Raw genomic sequence first — 17,984 nt, forward strand, 5'->3', positions numbered from 1 at the left:
TATTGAGTACAGGAGTTGGGAGGTCATGTTGCGGCTGTACAGGACATTGGTTAGGCCACTGTTGGAATATTGCATGCAATTCTGGTCTCCTTCCTATCAGAAAAATGTTGTGACACTTGAAAGGGTTGAGAAAAGATTTACAAGGATGTTGCCAGGGTTGGAGGATTTGAGCTATAGGGAGAGGCTGAACAGGCTGGGGCTGTTTTCCCTGGAGCGTCGGAGGCTGAGGGGGTGACCTTATAGAGGTTTACAAAATTATGAGAGGCATGGATAGGGTAAATAGGCAAAGTCCTTTCCCCGAGGTCAGGGAGTCCAGAACTAGAGGGCATAGGTTTAGGGTGAGAGGGGAAAGATGTGAAAGAGACCTAACGGGCAACTTTTTCACACAGAGGGCGGTACGGAATGAGCTGCCAGAGGAAGTGGTGAGGCTGGTACAATTGCAACATTTAAGAGGCATCTGGATGGGTATACGAATAGGAAGGGTTTGGAGGGATATGGGCCGGGTGCTGGCAGGTGGGACTAGATTGGGTTGGGATATCTAGTTGGCATGGACAGGTTGGACCGAAGGGTCGGTTTCCAAGCTGTACATCTCTATGACTGTGACTCCACGTGCAGTATTCAGTGACTAATTGTTCGGTGTTTGATTCTGTGTGTCTGTTGATTGTTTTCTCTGTGCTGTTAGTCAAGCCTGCGTGAAGTGACTGAGAAAGAGAAACGGAACTGAAATGTAGAGTCTGGGACCAGATAGATACTTCAGAAGCACTGTAAATAAAACACCTGCACTCAAAAGAAAGTGATGTGTGTGATCACTATTGTTTTCCATTGCATAGAACAACATGAACTATCTTTAAATCTTCCCTTCCTTTCCTTGACTTCTCCAGCTGTGTTTCTGAAGTGGGATGTCAACTGACATCGATTATCAATCCAGTGACTCACACAACAACTTTGATTTTCCTCTCTGTCTGTTGCTATGAGGGTGGTAGAATTGATCATTAAAAAGATTACAGCTGAGCACGTTAAAAACTCCAAGAAACTTGGAAGAGTCAGCCTGGTTTCATGAAAGGGAAAGGGGAAAATTGTTGCTGTTATTTAAAGAAGTGATACATTTTGTGGATAAAGGTGTGTTTGTAAGCATAATGTACTTAGATTTCCAAAAGGCGTTTGACCATGATCCCTCTATTATGATTCCAGCTGATGGTAATGCAATTCACATCCTAGAGTGAGACCTGACTTAATAGAGCATGTGTTTCACTATTTGTTTACAGTAATGAACATAAAAGGATATTGTCCATTTTTAACAGAAAGAGCATAAAAGATTATTAAATAAAAAACAAAGGATGTCACACCATATAAGAATTATTTGAAGCAATATTATAAAAAACATCAGAAATAAATATACATATGAACATACAAATTAGGAAAAGGAATAGGCCATTTGGCAAAACAACAATTTCAAGATATTAATTAAATAATATTCAATAACATCTTGGCTGATCTTTGTGTTTCAATTTCCACATTCTCATCCTCTGCAATAATCTTTGATATCCTTGTCTAACAAGGATCTCTTTACCTTATTCTATTGGAAAGATGTTGTGCAACTTGAAAGGGTTCAGAAAAGATTTACAAAGGATGTTGCCAGGGTTGGAGGGTTTGACCTATATGGAGAATTAAATAGGCTGGGGCCATTTTCTCTGGAGCATCGGAAGCTGAAGAGTGACCTTACAGACGTTTATAATATCATGAGGGTCATAGATAGGGTAAATAACAAGATCTTTTCCCTGTGGTGGAGGAGTCCAGAACTAGAAAGCATAGGTTTAGGGTGAGAGGGGAAAGATTTAAAAGGCACCTAAGGAGCAATTTTTTCACGCAGAGGATGGTGCATGTAAAGAATGAGTTGCCAGAGGAAGTTGTGGAGGCTGGTACAATTATCACATTTAAAAGTCACTTGGATGGGTATGTGAACAGGAAGGGTTTAGAGGGATATCGGTCAAATGCTGGCAAATAGGCCTAGATTAATTTAGAATATTAGATCGGCGTGGACAAGTTGGACTCAAGAGTCTGTTTCTGTGTTGCACATCTCTATGACTCTAAAGTATTCAATGATCCACCTCCACAAGCTTCTGAGGCAGGAAGTTTCAAGGTCACACAATTTTCTTAAAGAAAAATAGTGCTTATACATCTAGACTTGCCCACAAGAGGAAATATTATTTCCACGTGTACCTTGTCAAGACCATAAAGGACCATTTATATATTTCAGTCAAGTCACCTCTCATTCTTCTCAATACCAGTGAGAACAGACCAATCTGCAAAACTCTCATACTCTCATACAAGAGCACACTCATTCCAGGCATCAATCTAGAAACCTCTACTGATTCAATGCATTGATATCCTTCCTTAAATAAGAAAATATAAACAACACACAGTATTTGAGCTGTGGTCTTGCCAATGCCCTGTATAACTGAAGCTTAACATCCTTACTTTTACATTAAATTTCTGTCCTAAGAAAGGACAGTATTCCCGACTCTACTTAATTAATTGCTTTACTGGTATATCAACCTTTAGTGATTCATATAATAGATCCCTCTGTACGACAGAATTCAGCAAATGTTCTCTATAGAAGTAGCAATTTGTTTTTTATTGTTTCTGCCAAAGTGAAGACTTTCACATTCTCCCTCATTGTACTCTGTCTGCAAGTTTTACCTTTTCACTCAACCCGTCCACATAGTTCTTCAACCTCATCGTGTGCTCTTCACAACTCAACTTATCTATGTTTGTGTCACCTGAAAAATTAGCTACCATGCCTTTGCTCCCCTCATTGAAGTCATTGATACAAATTGTGAAAAGTTGTGGCCTCAGTACAGATCCTGTAGGTCACATCGTGCCAATTTGAAAAAGATCAATTTACACGTGGCCTCTATTTTCATTCAGTCAGTCAATCTTCTACAACGCTAGTACATCACCACGCATACCATGTGTATCTACCTTACTACATTTGATGTGGCACCTTGTCAAATGCCTTTTGGAAATCTAAGTTAGTTGTGAATGCACTCCCTCTGATTTATAGTACATTGCACTCCCTCAAGAGAACTCCAATACATTAGTTAAACACAATCCTCCCCTACAAAACTGACTTCATATGCTTGCTCTTCCAGATTACCTTGACAATTTTAAAGCACCCAGCTCTAAAATCCTTACTTGTAATGTCTAACACCTCTGCCATGAAAATACCAAGCTAATTAGCCTATAGTATCTGGTTTTCTGCCTACCCCCTACCTCTTCAAATAGAGAAGTTATACCTCCTATTTTCCAAGTTGATTGAATCTTTCCAGAGTCTAGCAAATTTTCAACATTTAACAATACATCTACTACCTCAGTAGCAACCACATTTGAGACCCAAGGATGAAATCAATGGGGACATGGGGATTTGTTAGCCAGCAGCTCCAACAGTTTGCTCAGCACTACTTCCTAATGATTACAATTTCATTAGGTTCTTATCCTATTCCCTTCTCCTAATTTTTGGCTATTACTGGGAATGGTTCATGTTCCCTATGTAGTGAAGAGAGAGCATATTGTTCACTTCATCTGTCACGTTCTTATTATCTACCATTAAATCCCTATTCTCACTGCCTAGACAACCAACTCTCTCTTTAATTACTTTTTTAAAAGCCTCTAAAAATCATTGCTATCCATTGCTAGCTAATTTTCTCTCATGTTTAGTCCTAGGATCTCAATTATTTACTCTCTATATTAATGCCTTGGAGGAAGAGACAGAGTATAATGTCTCCACATTTGCTAATGATACAAAAATAGGCGAGAGGGTATGTTCTAATGAGGATATTAACAATCGGAATGGAGACTATTCAGTAAGTGGTTGAGTAATGGGGGAAAAAACTGGCTGACAGAGTTGAATACAACAAAGTGAGAGTTCATGTACTTTGATAGGACGAATCAAAAGGCAGACTACTAATTAAATGATTGAAGACTTCTGAAAGATGTGTGTGTGTCATTGTGAAAGAAAAACAAACAAGTTAGCATGCAAGTGGAGCAAGCAATTTAAGGTCGCAAATTGAATTTTGGGCATTCATTGCTTGGGAGTTGGAGTTTTAAAACAGGGAAATCATCTTTCAACAGTGTAATGTGTTGGTGAGGCTGCATTGAGTGAATGTGTAAGTTTGGTCTCTGCATTTAAGGAAGGATACAATGGCATTACAGGTAATTCAACAGAAATTCACTAGGTTGATTCCTAACACCAACATCTCCCAGAATACATCCAGACAGAATCAACTTCAGGGTGTCAGCTCCCGTTCCTGCCATGGAATTCCCCATATCTACTTGATCCTGAACTCCAGGTTTTAGATTTGAGGTATTGTTTGTAGTGCCAGCAGTGCCCACATGTCCAAGTGGTGCTACTGAGACTATAGAAAAGGCCAGCAGCTTTCCAAGGTGGGATTTCGATTCAAGTGAAGAACGGATATTTTGCATGCAGACAATTAACCTTCCCCTTTAGACTCTTTGGGTGGTCAGGTGGGAAACTCCTCCAGTTGTTAAATTTGCACCTTATGCACTTTCAAATGTTCACACCCCCTGAAATTCTACGCAGCTGACACCTTTCCCCATTGAATCTGCAAGTGGCCTCCAAATCCATGCAGCAGTTCAAATCTTTTTGTGTAACATAAGATCTAAATATTTAACTTGTATTTATTGACATTTTTCTAATGTGCGAATGTTCAAAAACAAACATCAATTGCTCACTAATTAGCAAACTAAATAAAAAGAAAGAGGCCTCTTTTATACAAACAATGTTCCCATTTAACATTTACCAAAAGTGCACATCATGACTAAATGTTCTAATACGGAGGTTATTTACCATTTATCTTACTGATTGATAGGAAGCCTAGAGCATGTTTGTCTACCTTTGTATCTTATTAAAATTCTAACCCACATTAGTTCACCATAACCTAAGGGCAAGTACAGATGGTGCCTGCAGGTTCCAGTCTCGAGGGTATCTGTAACAGAATCAGGATTTTACAGAACAGAAGGAACCAAATTAGCCAATTTCACCAACAGTATCTCTTTGAAGCATCAACTCACAAAATCCCATTTCCCTGCACTTTCTCCATACCCTTTTGAACATACTTTTTTCTCTTAAAATAAATTGATTTGAGAGAATTGTGAATTCACATTCAAAACAGTTCCAAGCAATACATTCCATGTCTTAGGAACCTTTGTGCAAAATATTCTCTGAATCTCAGCTTTCATTGTGATGAGGATGTGCTAAATTTATGCTATATAATGAACAATTTGTTGTATTTGTTTTGTCAAAGTTTTCTGTACTGTTTTTCTTTTGCATCAGGTCTAACTTTAAGCTTCTGTGATCTAGTGAAATGGGCTCCACTTTCTCACAGCTCATATAAGGTAGTAAACCTCCTTCCTACCTTCCCCGGTTCCAAGCTCCGCCCGTACCTTTGATAGAGAAAACTAGAACATCCATCCTTAAATGCACCAAATTACCTGGATATCCTTTGTTTTTGAGCATTTGCACATTAGAAAAATACAAGTTAAATATTTAGATCTTACATTACATATAAAGGTGTGAATTGCTGCACTGTTTCAGAGGCCACTTGCAGATTCATTGGAGAAAGACCTCAGCTGCTCAGAATTTTAGGTGTGCTGTTTCATTAGGAAAAGAAGGGGATTGACGGTAAAATGAAAACATTCCATTTCCTTTCATTTATGAAGTCGGATCAAAATCTCTGCCCTTCTCCCATTAAATTTAATATTATACAATAACTTGTTAACCACAGTTTCTGGTTTTTGTGCCTTGAGGGAATCTACAGCTTGTGTAAATTATGTCAAATTTCTTTAAAGATTATCTATTGCTTATATACTTCATGCTGGATTCAGTTAAGTTATGCATTTTGGTTAATGCAGAATGTGAATTTTTTAAGCAAAATTGAGGCCTTCTCTTTTTCTTATGTTTACTTTGTTGATGCATGATTATGACTTTCTAATATTTAAGCATTACAGCAATTGCACTACCTTAAAGACCTAGACATTAGCCCACAGCAAACATTAACCTGTCTATCTTGCTACATGAAAATGAGATTAAATAACTAATAGGTTCAGTGGTCCAAGAGGACTGACCACAAGTCACATTTGGGAAAACACTGTCAATTTTTCATATAAATGACTGGTACTTTCAACTGAAATTTACATGAAATGATTTATTTCATTGAACAAAGCTCATTAAATTTCATACCCTGAAGGGTTTTAGGGGCTGCTTTATGTGAGATAATTGAACTCTTGCCTTCATAAATTAAATTTCTCTTTTTACAAAACACGAGGAAATGAATGACAAGAAAAACAGTTTATTTTTCGATTTCAGTTTTTCTCTTCTGCTCTTAGTCATGTTTCCTATTAAAAAGAGATAAAATGTTTAACATGTGTCTAAGAAACAACTCAAACCTCTTCACCAGAACCACCAATTACTAGAGCAGTAACTATTGTTAGCAATGTTCATTTATAATATACTTGTAAAACAGAAAGGGTGCGGAAAATATGGGAATGATTACAGGAAGGAGGGGATTAAATTTCATTGACAAAAACATTGCGGATGCTGGAAATCAGGACAAAAACAGAAATTGCTAGATAAGCTTATCACGTCTGGCAGCATCGGTAGGGAAATACCAGAGTTAACATTTCATGCCCAGTGACGCTTTTTCAGAACTGACGGTAGCTCGGAAAAGGCTTGTATTTATGCAGAAATTACATGAATATATTGACAATGCTGAGACTTTTCTCCTTGGAGAAGAAATGTTTTGACATTCATTTAAAATCATGAGGATTTCAACAGAATAAAGAGAAATTGTTCCCATTGGCAAACAGATAAAGAACCAGTGGACGAAGAATTAAAAAGTGTTTAGTAAACTAGCTGAAACTGACATGAGGGAAAAAAAACTTTGTGTCACGCATCAATTCATCAAAATCTGGATAGTACTGTCTGAAAGGTTGGTGCTAATAGATTCAGTTTTGGCTTTTTAAAGTGAATTGGATAGACACCAGAAGGGAAATTTTCAAGGGGCTATATGGAAAGGGCATCAATAAATCAAGGAACACCATTAATTTCATTATTATTTTGACAGAAAATTCTATACACATTGAAGTTAACATTTTTGTGAACCATTACTAATAAAAGCCATCAATGACTAGGAGGGAATGCTTCCAACATTTTAATGTTCATATTGGTAACAGTCTAATGGTCATTTCTTACTCTGCCATTAACTGTCAATGCAGAATACTGTACCTCAGTGGCTGTGCTCTGGTTAGCTCCAATCTCCAGAAGGAATCTCACAACCTCAATATGATTTTCCTGCGCAGCCATGTAGAGTGGAGTAAATCCATTCTGAAAAATAAATTGAAATTATTAAAGCATTTAGAATTAAATACCAGTCAAAAAGAAATATATGCCTGAATACGTCAGCATTATCACTGAATGATGCAAACCATGGCAGAAAATGTTTAAAAGCGTATCTACTTTAAAAGCATGGACAGTTTACAGAAAATTTTTTTTGGAGTATTTATCTCATCTCCTTACCTTTGACTTTTTTTTAAAACACACTCGCTTAGATGTTTCAATTTGTTTGTAATACAGGTGTTATTTTAAAGTTGACCTCAACATGAGCTGAAAATCCTGGCTCAATGGTCAGGAAGAGCTGGCTAATCTGTTACCAATTATCTGGGAAAATGTGGCTACAGTCGAATATAATTTATCTGATCTTTGCTCCTCTGTAATAAAGTGCAGAAGATTAACTGGACGTAACACAAAGAAATGTGGGCAGGGAGAAATGCATATTCCAGGTAGAGGGACAGAAATGACAGCCTCACTTGGAAGTAATAAAAAAACTTGAAAGCTGATAATATACAAGAACACAATATTGGTACTTCAAACCCCTGCAATATCATATCACCCCTTCACATTTTTTTTCTAAAATCAACTGTAGTTAGCTAATTCTGCAATTGGTTAGATGGTTTTCCCTCCTGGAAATCAGACAATTGAGAGTTGTATTAATGAAAGAAAATGAGAAGTTGCATTAAATTAAAATGGTGTCTCTCACAGCATAACTTTTCTCCTTGCAAAACCATCACATTCTAATCTAAGGAACTGATCTCTAAGTTGTAATCAACCTGAAGTAGGATATCAAAATGCATTTCCAATTAGCAATTAGTTACTGGAGTGAATTGCTGTTATCTAACCAAGACTTCATCATATCTGTGATTATTCAAAATGCAATAACCAAATTCTCAAGTCTCTTTAGCTGAGTTAGTTAACTGGGCTGTTTAGAATGGTCACAATGCTGGAAGGATACACTATAAATTTAATATGTGACATATTTTGTCAAAGCTATGCAACAAAGACATTTGAGAAAAGAAAACCAGTAACCAGAAAGAAAATTTATTTGCTTTTTCTTAAAAAGAGTAGAAGTTTCATTCAGTATTTAATAAAAACCATAACTATTATAACAATGATCAAATCTGGTAAAACCTCTAATCGTCAAGGTGAGATGAGTCATAAGACCCAGTGTTAGACAAGCTAGGCTGTCTTTGGGGTACCTTTCTTCCTCGTGTGTTTATTGAAGGGCAAAATTTGGAGATTTTATTGTCTATTTAGATTGAGAAGCAGAATCTCAAGAGGATTTCTGCACTATTTGGCATAATTAAATTATACATTAATTTTATGGTTAGTATTCCAATGATGTTAAAATTAATAGCACATTAAAATTTGCAATAATATTACATTATCCCACCAGTATGTAGTAATAGCCAATAGGACATTGTGTGCATTCAATCGACATGTAACATTAAGGCTGTAAGCAGGACTTCCCCTCAGCATCAGGCTCCTCCAGGATGCAGAAACCCATACCATGTGGGAAACAATCATTCTCATGTGCGCTTCTCCTGAACTTAGTCAACTAGTATCCAGAGGGAGATTTACTAGCCAATTAAGGATAATGGAGGTGAACCTGGAGAACCCAAAACAAGGGAGTAGAATCAGGATCCCAAGACAAGTAAGATATGACAATGGTTTTGAAACTTAAAAAAAGCCTTTTGAAAAAGCCTTTTGCAACAGGGTCACCAATACTCCTCCACAGGTGATCTGCAGCTACAGCTGAATCCAGGTAGACAGGCAGGGAACATCTCTAAACCTGGCTGGAATAAGAAGTCTTGGTCTGCTGTCATACTGCCACCTTTAAGTAGCTTTACTGCACCACACTGCCTGCAGGCACATGAAGGCCTGCAGGAAAATATCTTCAAGGGCTTCACCTGGCAACCCACCGCTTATAGGTTGAAAGTGCTGCCATTTCTGCTTCTGGAAAAATTGTCCAGGAATGGAATGGAGCCAGGAAACCGGTAGCATGAATTTCTGCATCCAACCAAATCCTTGTCCATCCCATCAGGAGCCTACATCCTCTGTTTTGCTTTACACAGATACTACTATCTGAACAACTGAATGCCTCTAGTAGTTGGAGCATTTTATTTTTATCACCTAACAATACAGTGAAATAGCACTGATTCAGTCTGAAGTTGGGAGAATCTTCTCAGTCAGTTGCCTAAAGATGTAAGTGCCAATATTTATTAAACAGTGTGGAGCAGGTACATACACTGTCCACTGAAGAACAATATATTGTGCTCTGACTGCGGGATTATTCATAAGCTTTTGAGTTCTGATTTGCTGATAAACAACTTTTCTTATTTCCAAATCTCAAACTAACAGCATTACACCTCTACTACCTCCAGCACCCCACCCCCAAAGCACCAATTTCCATTCTTGTACTTGTGCTTGTATTTACCTCAGTATGCTTGAAGGGAGTACAATTATGAACCAGAAATATTTTCATCCACAATTGGAGTACAATCTATACTGCAATATTGGACAAGTACAGCAGATAACCGAAAACTAAAAAAAAAGCAAACCTCACCATGACTGGGTCATCCTTGGACACAGAGGATCATGTAATGATTCCTGGCTATATTGTCAATAGACACTTAGATTTGGTCAGATGCCTCATTATATATATAATGCAAAGAGGAAATACAATGGGCGAGAAGAAAAAGGAGAAAGGTAGGAGTGAATCATCAGAAATCTTCTTTCCTGTTTCACTCTTCATAGAATCCCTACAGTGTACAAGTAGGCTATTTGGCCCATCAGGTCCATACCGACCCTCTGAAGAGCATCCCACCCAGACCCACCACCATGCCCTATCCCTGTAAACTTGCATTTCCCATGGGAATCCATGTAACCTGCATACCCCTGGACACTTTGGGCAATTTAGCATGGCCAATCCACTCAACCGGCATATTAGATTAGATTAGATTACTTACAGTGTGGAAACAGGCCCTTCGGCCCAACAAGTCCACACCGACCCGCCGAAGCGAAACCCACCCATACCCCTACATTTACCCCTTACCTAACACTACGGGCAATTTAGTATGGCCAATTCACCTGACCCTGCACATCTTTGGACTGTGGGAGGAAACTGGAGCACCCAGAGGAAACCCATGCAGGCACGGAGAGGATGTGTAAATTCCACACACACAGTTGCCTGAGGCTGAAATTGAACCTGGGTCCCTGGTGCTGTAAGGCAGCAGCGTTAATCACTGAGCCACCATGCCACCCTAATTAATTGCCTTGAACGCTATTTGATAATATCGGTCTCGTTCTGCAATACCAGAGTTGTCGCCACATCACGTAGTCACCACATAATAAGAATTAGATTAGATTAGGTTAGATTCCCTACAGTGTGGAAACAGGCCCTTCGGCCCAACAAATCCACATTGACCCTCAGAACAGTAACCCACCCAGACCCATTCCCCTACCCTATATTTACCAATGACTAATGCACATAACACTATGGGCAATTTAACATGGCCAATTCACCTGACCTGCACATCTTTGGACCGTGGGAGGAAACCGGAGCACCCGGAGGTAACCCACGCAGACACGGGGAGAATGTGCAAACTCCACACAGTCGCCCAAGGCTGGAATCGAACCTGGGACCCTGGTGCTGTGAGGCAGCAGTGCCAACCTCTGAGCCACCGTGCCACACAACAAAAACAAAAAACATCATGGGGGTGGGGGAAGTGTAGAGAGATGTTGTGGACTATGCTGGATAATGACTGATCCATGACATCCTGTTTCTAAGAGAGGCAAGGAGTCAAAATCAAGCCACAATTAAAGTCAGGTTTGTGCTTTAATACCTGAACACAAAAGGAGAAAGTTATTTTCATACTCTCTAAGGCTGACAGACCAAAGACAAGTGCTGCTACGCCAAGCCGGGGGAAAAAATGTTTTTGGGTTAATCAACAAATGGAATGCTGGTGAGGATGGAACCCCTGTTCCTAGCAACAAAGCTTGCATTGGAAAATTGAAGACCAAGGGTACCCAGTGTGTGCCTTGCCTATGCAAATCCATATACATATATTCAGACGTCTGAGTGAAGGAAACTTTGTTTTAAAAGGCACTGGAAACTTCAACTTGGTGAAACAGAGAGAAGAGAGCTCACTGAATTAGCAGGTGTTTGGGGCATTAGATAGAAGGCTAGACATCTGCTGAGAATGTGCTATAACTGTACAATGTAGTGTGAGCCTTTTGAATTTGTTTATAAGTCACTGGGGATAGCTTTGCTGTCGTGCGTTGCTGACGGAGTAGTTTTATTTGATATTGTTATGCCTTTATTAGAGTAAAAATTCTTAAAACTGGTTGTTTGGTCTAATAACATTAGTCATAAAATATATGGCAGAATCTTATAGGAACCTGAAAGATGTGGGATGTGGTGAAATTTGTGGCAGAATCATGAGATGTCTGGCGAGGTCTCTCCCAACATTAGGGGCAATTCTTTACATGTGCAGTCAAGTGCTTTTCTGCATGTGATGTTTTCTCTATGGGACAAATACAAGCAACCAATCTCCAGTGCCCATTGGGGACAGTGTAGTTGCAGCTTGGAGAGGGTATTAGAAAGAACGAATCCAAGGAGACATAAACGTGTGGTTTGGTTGTTAAACTAAGGTGAGACAATCATGTTGTATGTGTGAGGGATCAGCAGTAGTGCCAGCTATGTACTGTGAGCAGCAAGGGTTAGTGCCTGCTGTGCCTCGAAGCTGCCGGTGAGGGGTAATACCAATGCTTGACTAGGTACATGGTAGTCTTTTATAGATGTTGTGGATGCAAGGTCTTTGGGTGGCTATCTGCTGGGCACAGTTGTCCTGAGAAAGGAGCTTGGCAAAATGGGGATCAAAGGAGATGAAAGGGGTGTCTAGGGTAGTGCAGATAGTAAAATAAGGAGAGTTTGATAAGATGCAGCAAGGCATTTTTCTGGGTTTCACTGCAAAAAAACCTCCAAAGGTCTCAACTCAATTAGCACTTAAAAAAATACAAGGTTCAGCCAATGTGTCTACTTTCATTGTATCTATAATGAAGGAAACACAGCAAATCCCTGCTAGTCAACAACAAAATGCATTTGCTATATCAATTGGTCCAACTTAACAAAAAAAATTTTTAAGAAGAAATTTTATAAAGTATCTTAATTATCAAATTGTTAATTGGATAAAACAGACATTAAAATAGGATGTAATTAATATGAAATTCATACATGCAAAATGCAATGGTAACCCTACTACATTCACTAGGTCAGAGGCTGATCTCTTTATTAACATGGCAGAGGCTAACACCTATATCAGCAGCGTATATTACAGAAGCTTAATTTTCATCACAGATTTTGTCTGTGGTTCAGCTTACTCCTCCAAACCTGGACCCTAAAAGGTTACCTCCAAACCATTCCTGCAAGCCACCATAATCCACCTGCCAACTGACAGACAAGTGCACAGTGGCCCCCAGTCCTGGGAAACCCATGCTTAGCCCTGTCTTTGGTAGGAATAGCACATGCTCCGTTGTGAGGCCTTTCAGGTATATTCCTCCAGGTTTAGAGTGGGTACTGACTGAAAGGGCTGTTGATTTTTGCCCCAACTTTGTAAAATATGGACTAAGATTTTATTCTCTCTGATTTATAAGGTTGCCATGATAATATCTTTAAGAAATTCTTTAAAATGTCCTTACTTTCTTTTCATATTACATTTATAATTTGTTCTGTAATTGGCGAGTACATTGCCATTATAACTGCAGGTGGTGCGCTAAACATCAAACCCCACCTTTCCCAAGTCATCACAAATGTCAAAATGTGATGAAACTACTGAAGGGCTGAACATAATTTACCTGTCTAATTTAGGTTAAAAGAATATTCACAACCGTTTTTTTATCATTTGACAAGAAAATAGCTATTTATTGTAACCAAACAGTTTTTATCTAATAGCAAAAAAGTACACCAGATCAATTGTTAATCTACAACTGTACAACTTGAAGAAGAACAGTTAAAGGACAGGATTTCTAACTTATGTGACCTGAACTTTACTCCTTTTAAAAAAAAAACTTACACATGTACAAAAGAAAATACAAACAACAAATACTATGAGTTAGAGGAGAAAGATGAACAGAGTCTCTAACTTATGTGACCTGAACTTTACTCCTTTTAAAAAAAAACTTACACATGTACAAAAGAAAATACAAACAACAAATACTATGAGTTAGAGGAGAAAGATGAACAGAGTCCTTTATTAGCAATCTAAAATCACAAACTAGATGGACTGGTTCCACAGTCCTTTTCCTTTCTTCACTTTAGTTCACTGATTGCTTGGTTGGACCAAGGGGCTTTAGTATTTTTTTTTCTCTCTGCAACTCTTTTGACAGAGAGGGCAATTTATCAGAGCAAAGAAAAAGAGAGAGAGATGCTGACACTTCTCCCTTTCTCTGTTACTATTCTCTATCTCCACCCAACTGGGGTCAGTGTTAAACTATAGTTGGCCACCAGTCAGAAGTTGATACTTTGGTGAGCTTTCCTGAACCCATCACTGGTGCCATTTGAAAAACCATTCAACTGACTGTCTGGGCAGAATTACTCTGAACAGGGGCTGTCAATTTATCTGGATCTCTCCCCTCTGCTGTGATATCCATTGTGTATACAACTAACAGTGTGCTCCAGCAACTTGTTTTTAAAACTGGAAACACATTCTAACACAGTTTCCTTGGCTTAAAGCAGTATCTTTTCCCCCACTGTCCAAGAAAATAAAAGTAGTCATTGCATTTTGATAAAAATGCATCTTGAAACTTAGAAATAATACTTTCTAAGTCATAAAACGGAAGTGTTTAACAAAAATAAAATTCATTTTGAAATAAAAGCCTTTTAGTTACAAGCTGGTACACTTATTAAAAAGAGGAATTGCGTGTCCAGCATTGAGGACAAATTATACAACGATGATGGAGTTATTGATTAGTCATTGAGATAAATTTTTACCAACAGTCTGTAACAAGACTAAAGTAACAGCAACTGCCCACAGAATTATAGAATCTCTTCAGTTCAGAAGCAGGCCATTGGATCCACATTGACCCTCCACCCTGACCCATCCCTCCTAACCTCTCTGTCTCAATGTCAACAAAACTAAAGAACTGATCATTGACTTCAAAAAGATAGGAGGAGAACATTATCCTATCAATCTCACTTTTGTGGATGTAGATGGGGTTGAGAGCATCAGGTTCTTCTGAGTGATGACAACCAAAAACCTGTCCTGGATTTCCCACGTAGATGCAACGGTCAAGGAGGCACAACAATGCCCTTTCTTTCTCAAGTGGTTCAGGAGATTTGGCATGTACATTAGGACCCCCACCTACTTCTGCAGGTGCACCATTGAAAGGATACTGTCCAGGTGCATAATGGCCGGATATGGCAACTGTTCTGCTCAGAACCATAAGAAACTACAGAAGGTTATGTGCACAACCCAGACCATCATAGAAGCCAACCTTCCATCCATGGATTCCATTTACACAACTCACTGCCAACATCAAAGACCAAGCCCACCCCAGTAATGATCTCTGACAACCTCTTTCGTCTTGGATGTAGGTTTGCTCGCTGAGCTGAAAGGTTCATTTCCAGATGTTTCGTTACCTTACTAGGTAACATCTTCATGCAAAGCAATGCTGAAAATTCCTGCTTTCTATTTATATGTTTGGGTTTCTTTGGGTTGGTGATGTCATTTCCTGTGGTGAAGTTATTTCCTGTGAAGTCACTTCCTGTTCCTTTTCTCAGGGGGTGGTAGATGGGGTCAAACTCGATGTGTTTGTTGATAGAGTTCCGGTTAGAATGCCATGCTTCTAGGAATTCTTGTGCTTGTCTTGGTTTGCCTTGTCCGAGGATGGATGTGTTGTCCCAGCTGAAGTGGTGTTCAAAGTTTGTGAGAAGATTTGTAACTCGGGTGCTCGTTGTTGTGGTTCTGTTCGCTGAGCTGGGAATTTGTGTTGCAGACGTTTCGTCCCTGTCTAGGTGACATCCTCAGTGCTTGGGAGCCTCCTGTGAAGCCCTTCTGTGATCTTTCCTCCGGCATTTGTAGTGGTTTGAATCTGCCGGAGGAAAGATCACAGAAGCGCTTCACAGGAGGCTCCCAAGCACTGAGGATGTCACCTAGACAGGGAACGAAACGTCTGCAACACAATTTCCCAGCTCGGCGAACAGAACAACAACATGAAGTGGTGTCCTTCCTCATCCGTACGTGAGGATACTAGTGAGAGAGGGTCATGTCTTTTTGTGGCTATTGGTGTTCATGTTAGCATCATTGTAGCCCACAAACTCACCAACACACTAAAACAGCAGCTAATGAATTTGAGAGACCCAATACAGACAATGAACAAAACTAATGTCATTTACAAGAAAATGCAAGAACTGTAACAAACACTACATTGGACAAACAGGCAGAAAACTAGCCACCAGGATACATGAACAACAACTAGCCACAAAAAGACATGACCCTCTCTCACTAGTATCCTCACATATAGATGAGGAAGGACACCACTTTGACTGGGAAAAACACATCCATCCTCAGACAAGGCATACAAAGACATACACGAGAATTCCTAGAAACATGACATTCCAACTGGAACTCCATCAACAAACACATCGAGTTAGACCCCATCTACCACCCCCTGAGAAAAGGAACAGGAAGTGACTTCACCACAGGAAATATCACCACTACAGGAAATCATATCACCAACCCAAAGAAACCCAAACATATAAATAGAAAGCAAGAATTTTCAGCATTGCTTTGCATGAGGCTCACTGAAGATGTTACCTAGTAAGGTAACGAAACACCTGGAAATGAACCTTTCAGCTCAGTGAGCAAACCTACATCCAAAATCTCAACCTGAGCTACAAATCTTCTCAAAACCTCTTTCATCAAGCACAAGATATAGAGGCATGAACATACGTACCAGCAGGTTCAGGACAGCTTCTTCCTGGACATTTTTAGATTGAAGAATGGACTCTCTTGTCTCAAATAATGCTGATCTTGTCTAGCACATGCCCTATGTAATGTAACCTTTATGCCTCTGTTTAAGTCTTTTCCATCTTTACTTATTGTGATTTTCTTGTACAATATTAACCCCACATTTCCCATAGCCAATCCAACAGCCTGCATATCTTTAGACAGTGGGAGGAAACTGAAGCATTGGGAGGAAACTGAAGCATTTGGAGGAAACCCACGCTCAAACGGGGAGAATATGCAAACTCCACACAGACAGTCACCTCAGGTTGGAATCGAATCCAGATCCCTGGTGCTGTGAGGCAGCAAAGCTAACCACTGAGCTACTGTGCCACCCATGGTGGAAAACTTGGGGAATACAAGCCCAAAAGTCACCTGTTAATCCCAAGTGTGTTTCAATTGCTGCAGGTCAAGCTTCAAATTGTTAATATGCTTGCATCCCAAAATAATACTTTAACAGAAATCGACTTAATTTGCAATTCAATATGTCAATGTTAACATGTTGCATTGTTTTTCCAGGAAGCTTGCTTTATAGGTTAACCAATAATTTTGAGAAATATTAAGCTGAATGGGCTTGGAAGCAGGAGGGGTAGTGACACACAGGAGGTAGTATTTAAGAGGGCAGCCTGAAGGTTTATTATTAGTGTCAGGATCCTCACTGAGGCAGTCACTCATTACACAGCTAACTAAGGGCCACTTCCCAGCTTCAGCAGCATTTTACCAGTGGTTGCAGACAACAATATCATGTGGGTAAATTTGGTGGTGTGCCAATATGTTCCTGTGGGATTGGAGGCAGTTCTCCTTTATGGCTGCTCCATGGTTAATGACCTGCTGATAGAAGGTGTAAACACTTCTCCCCTCAATCACCAAGAGGCCACAGAATTGTACAGAGAACCCATCCCATCTTCGAGGGAACCTCAGTACACTGCTACCCTCTCCACTTTCCTGTAGCTTCTGTGGTAGCCACTTACTTTGTTGGTGCTCATCAACCAGCCGTCTGATTGGTCCAGCACTATTGAGTGGCAGAAGTGATCCTGAAAATGGCCTTTATTCAAAATAACAACTGAACAAGCTTCCAAAGTATAGCAATAGCAAGGACACCCAAGAGATGTTTCAATGAACTAATGAAATAGGGAAATCACAGCATTATGTTTTTTTTAAAGAATAACACATGGGTGATGCTTTGAAGGAAGAATAAATTGAAACATTAGCTCATGCAGTAGTAAAGCCTGAGTGCAGGGGATACATACAAATTACATCACTGTGATCTGTAGCAACATTAGATGGTTGCTTTCATAGTTCAGGACTTGGTCTCTGTGTGTGGCTTTCCTGTGTACACACACACACACACACACAGACCAAGTCCTGAACTATGAAAGCAACCACCCCAATACACACAAACGAAGTTGCATCAAGACACTATTCAAAAGGGCCACAACACACTGCAGTACACCAGAACCGCAAAAAGAGGAAGAGGAACACCTACACAAGGTATTCGCAAAAAACGGATATCCTCGCAATTTCATCAACAGATGCCTAAGAGAAAGACAACGGAATGAGGACATGCC

The 17,984-nt window shown here is 39.5% G+C and overlaps 1 protein-coding gene across 34 annotated transcripts in view; it reads right to left on the reverse strand.

Annotated features, from left to right (window-relative positions):
- Positions 1–17,984, reverse strand: part of ank2b (ankyrin 2b, neuronal) — an 892,118-nt gene that overhangs the window by 233,714 nt on the left and 640,420 nt on the right. For all 34 annotated transcript variants that reach the window (XM_043697402.1, XM_043697316.1, XM_043697278.1 and 31 more), the window contains one exon: positions 7,304–7,402. In XM_043697402.1, the coding sequence (XP_043553337.1) occupies positions 7,304–7,402 (99 nt within the window). The remainder of the gene's footprint in view (positions 1–7,303; positions 7,403–17,984) is intronic.

This window comes from Chiloscyllium plagiosum, chromosome 1 (genome assembly GCF_004010195.1).
Source record: "Chiloscyllium plagiosum isolate BGI_BamShark_2017 chromosome 1, ASM401019v2, whole genome shotgun sequence".
Taxonomy (NCBI): Eukaryota; Metazoa; Chordata; class Chondrichthyes; order Orectolobiformes; family Hemiscylliidae; genus Chiloscyllium; species Chiloscyllium plagiosum.